The sequence below is a fragment of the Tupaia chinensis genome, unplaced genomic scaffold (assembly GCF_000334495.1).
Source record: "Tupaia chinensis unplaced genomic scaffold, TupChi_1.0 Scaffold000496_1, whole genome shotgun sequence".
NCBI classification, from domain to species: Eukaryota; Metazoa; Chordata; class Mammalia; order Scandentia; family Tupaiidae; genus Tupaia; species Tupaia belangeri.
Window position 1 is genome coordinate 343,314 of NW_006160008.1, and position 5,817 is coordinate 349,130.

At 52.7% G+C, this 5,817-nt stretch overlaps 1 protein-coding gene and 1 long non-coding RNA gene across 2 annotated transcripts in view; one reads left to right on the forward strand and one right to left on the reverse strand.

The window, feature by feature from the left end:
• Nucleotides 1-5,817, reverse strand: part of CACNG2 (calcium voltage-gated channel auxiliary subunit gamma 2) — a 134,805-nt gene that overhangs the window by 1,344 nt on the left and 127,644 nt on the right. The window contains exon 3 of the mRNA XM_006156513.3: nt 1,351-1,491. Within this exon, the coding sequence (XP_006156575.1) occupies nt 1,351-1,491 (141 nt within the window). The remainder of the gene's footprint in view (nt 1-1,350; nt 1,492-5,817) is intronic.
• LOC114009244 (uncharacterized) overlaps nt 366-5,817 on the forward strand; it is a 105,402-nt gene continuing 99,950 nt past the window's right edge. The window contains exon 1 of the long non-coding RNA XR_003550696.1: nt 366-419. This is a non-coding gene — a long non-coding RNA (uncharacterized LOC114009244). The remainder of the gene's footprint in view (nt 420-5,817) is intronic.

Here is a 5,817-nt window from a genome sequence, read left to right on the forward strand (position 1 = left end):
CCCCCCGGTGATTTCTCACTTTCTGTCTCTCTGTCTGTATCTTTCTGGTTAGTGCATGTACCCTATAGCAAAAACCTCTCCAAAAAATAAAAAAAAGAAATTTTGCTAGAGGGCACATGTTTGTGGGGAGAGAGAGAAAAGGAAAGTGAGAAAATACCCCCCCCCATGGCATATGGTCACACCACAATCCCTTCTCCTGCATTTCTCCCTTTGGGATTTTGGGCACACATACATGCTCAAAGTTCTTCAAGTCACTGGGTCCAGGACTTGAACCTTGCTATCAGCTATGTGGGATCCAGTGCCTTTACCACCATGTCACAGGCTGGATCCATCTTAATCTTTATCTTTCATTCCAGGGAGAGCCACGAGGGGAAGAGCTGATGGAAACAGACATGGGAACAGTAGAGCCCAAGAAAGAGGTATTCTCCAACTTACTTGAGTGAAAATAATAGATATTGTTTATTGAGCACTTACTCCCTGCCTTTACTGCTTAGCGCTTTTTGCAAGTGGCTCACAGGTGAGCAAACAAAAGCACAGGGAGACTGAGGAACTTGCTTCAGGCTGTGCAGGGATTTGAAACTGGCCCAGCAGTGGGTTAAGCTGGGCTCCTGGAGTCAGACTTCCTGTATCTGGTTCTTTGCGAATGACCTTTAGTCTCTTTCCAGATCTGTAAGCCAGGGGTAAGGACAGCCTTATTCTAGTAGGGCCATGGAGAGGATTCCCCGGGGCGCACATGTGGATGCTCTCAGCATCTGGGAAATTGTAAGCGCTCCTTAGATGTCAGTCGTTCTTATTAAACGGTTCATGCGACAGCCTCTGTTCTTTCTCGGCATCTGAATCATATGTGACTTGCCATGCAGCGGGGCTCAGAAATCAGGTTGTGGGTGCCTGCCTGCTCCCTGCTGGGCAGGACGGTGAGCGAAGAGTCCTCCCTAGTTCCCAGGGTGGAGCTGGGCAACACTCAGGGGTTCTGTGGTCCTCCCCTCCAGCCTCCTCATTGGTTTACTCCACCTGGGATGGGATAGGGGACATGGGGATAGGGCCACTACCTTGAGTGGGGCTGGAATCTGGGCCCCTTCCCTTGGCAGAGAGGCGGGAGGAAGATGGGCTATTGCGTAGAGGGGAGAGGTCTGGGGATTTCCTAGAAGACTGGGGAGGGGGCTGAGGGTTGCTATGGGCAGGAGCCCCAGGCCAGCCTTCCTTCCTGGCAACCACCTGTTGCAAGGCCTGGCCAGTCCTCTCTCCCCTCCCTTCCCTCTCTGCCGAGTCCTCCTGTCCCTGAGCATCCACACCTCAGCCTTCCCTCACTGCGTGCCTGGACCTCAGCCTGCCCTGCCTGGTGACCTTTACCTGCAGACACGAAGAAGATGCCGGCACTCAGGATGATGTTGTGTCGAGTCTTGTAGAACTCGCTGGCTGCGATGCAGAGTCCTCCCATGAAGAGCAGAATCACACTCAGGATCGGGAAAATGCTCGAGGCCCTCACAGCCCCTGCGGGATACAGAGGGTCAGGGAGAGAGCGGTGGCATGACTGTGAGGCCTAGGGGTGTAGGGGTGGAGACAAGAGCAGCCCCTGGGAGCTGGTTTGTGAACGCAGAGTCCAGGTTGCTTAGCAACACCAGGGAGGGAGAGCGGCTGACCAGTCACTGCCCAGCTGCCAGCCCTTCAGGGGTTCCCTGCTGCCCCAGGAGCCAATCCAGCACCTCTTCTGACACTCAGGGCCTGTGTGACTTGGCCTCTGTCCCCGCCCCAGCCTCATGCTTTCGGGTCCCCAGCTTTCTCTTGCCCAGCCACAGCCAACCTCCGGTGACATCACTTCTCGCTGCTGACTTTTGATATACTGAGCTTTCTAACTAAAATGTCTTTCCCGCTTTTCACTCAACCAACTTCTATTCATCCTTCAAAACCCAACTCAAAGTTTCCTCTTCTGTGAAACCTTCTGTGACTTCCTTAGGCGAAGTTTTTAACCCTTTCCTTGGCACTTCCGGGCATTTGGGCACGTTGAGAGCTGCGTGAAGTAACAGTGGTTAGGTGGGACCAGTGCCTGGGTTTTAAACCTGGCTCGTCTTCATAGTCTGTGAAAGTGTGGGGACATTATCTCACCACTCCGTGCCTCAGTCTCTGGCCTGTAAAATAGAGGGTAACAGTGCCTGGCTCCTGGGATTGCTGGGAGAATTAAGTATGTTGATCCAGGTAGAGTACTTAGATAAGTTTTGGGGGTTTCCTCTATTTATTTTCTCAGTCCCCAGCACCTCAGGGCCAAGGACACAGTAGACCCAAGGACAAGTTTGCTGAGTGAATAGAGGCGAAGTAGTCCAGAGGAGGACGATGCAGGCACACTGCAAAGAGGCAGTGAGACACATTTAAAAAAAGCCTTCAGGGTAGGGTAGAGGAAAGGATGGGCTAACCGGGGAGCAGAAGAATATTTTAATGAGGAGAGAGGGAAGGGCAGAGGGGAAGGGGGCAGCTCCTGTAGGGGAGGATGGGAGGGCAGAGACGAGTCGGGCCAGGGTAGTGCGGGGCTGGGTGTATTTGTGGAGAGAGCAGTGTCCAGTGAGGACCAGAGGTGTGGGCTTCTCCACAGAGTGTCCCTGCAAAGTAAAATACGTATTTTTCTATCCAAATTTGAAGAGGCGGCAGGTGACATCAGGACCCTGACTCCCTGTCCTGGGAGCCGCGGGCCAGGCAGGAGGCAAGGCCATCCGGAGGCTAGACAGCACAGAGGAGGAAGAAAGGGTTCTTTAAATGTGTGCTGGCTTACGTGACTCCTAAGGAGGCTGAGTCCTGTTAGCCACAGGCCGTTTGGCCATGCCAGAGAATGGTTGGGGAGGTGTGTTTGTAGAGGGAAGAGACCAGGAGTCGAGCCTGGTCCACCCTATCCCTACTCCTTTGGGTGGCCAAGAAGGATCTATGGGAGAGAATCATTCTATGTGGCACGTTGGGGCCTTTTCTAGCAGGGTTTTAGCAGTGTGCTCAGATGTGATGTGAAGGGCCTTCCTCTGTCTCCCCGTGGGCCTGCACTGAAGTCTGCTGCTCACTGATGCTGTGGGCAAGTGGGTTATTTGGGGACTCTGAAAGAAGACACTGTATCCAGCTTGGCATGCCTGGGGCAGAACCAAGCTGCTGCTATGGAAGCAGGGACCAGAGGATAAGGGTGAGGATAAGGATGAGGGCATGGGGGAGCTGCAGTCTGCACTCGGGCTGCCCCCTCCCCAAGCCCTGGTGGGATGTTCTCCCCCCCAAAATCATCCTTCCCGTCCCTTCTCTTCCTTTCTTTGTAATTTTTAATTTTGTCAAAGGGTGCCTGTGCTTGTGGGAGAGGGGAGAAAGTGGGAAAGCACCCATTGTGGGAATGGCCACGTCACACCCCTTCATTCAGGACTTTGGGCATGCATTCACACTTGCCTGCTGTGTTTATCGGTCACTGGGTCCAGGACTTGAACTACACAGTTGGCTATGTAGGGTCCAGCCTCCTTAACCACCATGCCAGGGGTTTGGCCCTCCCTGCAAATCATTTCTAAGACAGTGCACCCAACCTCTGCTTTATCCCCCAGCCCAAATACACCCACACACATACGTATGTGTGCAGATACACCCAACTAAAAGATACCCTAGTTCTCATCTTTATAAGCATGTGGAGGTGGTGAGAGCTTATTGAAGACCCAGGAGAAGGAGATGCTATTTGTTAAGCCCCCACCCTGCCTGGTCTCCAGTGGGCCTTAACATTCCAGTCATGCACTGTGTAACGTTTCTGTCCATCATGGGCTGCATAGACCATGGGGTCCTGTAAGAATAGACTGTGGGGCTGGCTGGTGGTGCAGCAGCAGATGCAGTGCCTGCAAGGCACACACACCTGGGAAGGTCCTGGGTTCACGTCTGGAGACTTCCCTGTTACTTCCTGTGGTCTGAAGGCTGAAAATGGGGGAAGCGGATCCTGGTATGAGAACGCTGTTAGGGATGCTGTCTGTCTCTCGTTCTCACTCATGGAATAAATAAATAAATTTAAAAAAGAATATACCAGGAAGCCTAGGTGTATGGTAGGCTAGGTTTGTGTAGGACACTCTGACGTTTGCACAATGACAAAGTGACCTAATGACGCATTTCTCAGACTATACCCCATTGTTAAGCAGCTTATGACTCAATTATAATTTCTTCTCTGTAACAGCCTGGAGCCCCCCTCTCTTGCCTCCAGATTTACAGGAAAGAAGACTGAGGTTCACAGATGTAAAGAAACTTGCGACCCAGCTAGTGAGACAGATTCAAATCCAGACCAGCTCAACTTTTAGACCACCCTGTGCTTTCCCTGTGTGACTTCCAAGGAGCCTGGGAAGGGTGCCATAAAGTCTGGAGAGCTGGATTTGGGTTCCCGCCAAGCCACTCACATGCTGTGTGGCTACAGCGAGTACCTCACCTTCTCTGGTTTTCCCATGTGTGAAATGGAGAGTGATCTGTGGAATGATTTCTAATGGGTCTGCCCTCTCTGTGTGGATGTGGTTTCTGACCAGCCTGAAAGGGGAATGACAGGAAAAAGGAGAGGAGAGGAGAGGAGAGAAGAGGAGAGGGGAGGAGAGCGGAGGGCGTTGTGACTTTCAAGGAGCAGCAGCAGCAGCTCAGATGAGCACAACAGAGGAAGGGCCCTGACCTTTTCCTTCTGGGAAAGTGGGCTCTTCCTGCCTGCAGTGCGCCTGCAGTTGTCAGGCCTGGAACGCACCGTCAGCGCCAATGGCCTCACACTGGGATGTTTTTGGCTCAGCACTGTCTGTGGTGGGAACCAGATGCTGCCATTCAGCACTCCCGCCAGCAGAGAGCGGGAGGGAGCACAGGCTGCAGAGGGAGCTGAGCTGCTGTCCGTGTGCATGCATGTGTACACATGTGTGTGCCGTGAGAGCCCAGACTTGTGTGGACAAGATGGACGGATGCAAAAGGGAGAGGTCTGGTATGTCACCACCAGCAAAGAATGTGAGGAAACATGCATCTGAAGCCACTTAGGATATGCTCTGAATAATGGCGACCAGCGGGGAACACAAACAGAAGCACTTTGGCCCTGCAGAGCCAACCCAAACACCAACTTCTCCTGAAAGAGGCTTCCCTGCCCAGAAAGCAGGGGCTGCCAGTTAACAGCACCATGCCTAGGAGGCTAGATTTTGCAGGGCCCCATCTAGTCTGGGAGGAGACTGGCTCAGGGCAAGCAGGGGTTCCTGAACTGGAGAAGTCTCTGGAACAAGGACTTTCTATTGGGCGGTGTCGCAGACTGAATGGGGAGTTGGGAGTTAATCACAGCTGAGCTTGGATCCTGGCTCTGCCACTTCCCAGCTGTGGGGTCTGTGGTAAGAGTCTTTACCTCCCTAAGCCTCAGTTTCCTCACCCTGTGAAATGGTAATAACTGAGCCACAGGAATGTCGTAAGGCCTTGCTGCTCTGAGTGCAGTCTGAGAGTGAGTGTAGGCATCCTGGGGCAGGGGAGGCTTGTTAGAAGTGCAGTCTCGGGCCAGCAGGTGGCACAGAGTTTAAGGCGACTGGATCCCACATGGGCAACTGCACAGTTTGAGTCCCAGACCCGGCAGGTTGGAAATTATGCCAGGCACGTGTGTGTGCTCAAAATCCCAAGAGGAGAATGGAGAGAAGGATTTGGATGTGGCCACACCCTGAGGGGCGATTTATCGCTTTTGCTGTCCCTTTCTCTCTCTTTCTTTGGCCAGTGCATGATAGCAAAACTGAAAAAAAAAAAAAGGGCAGCCTTAAGTCCCAGTCTAGTCCTATTTTTTTTTTTTTTGTCTTTGAGAGGTTTTTCACTATAGGGCGCGTGCGCTCACCACAC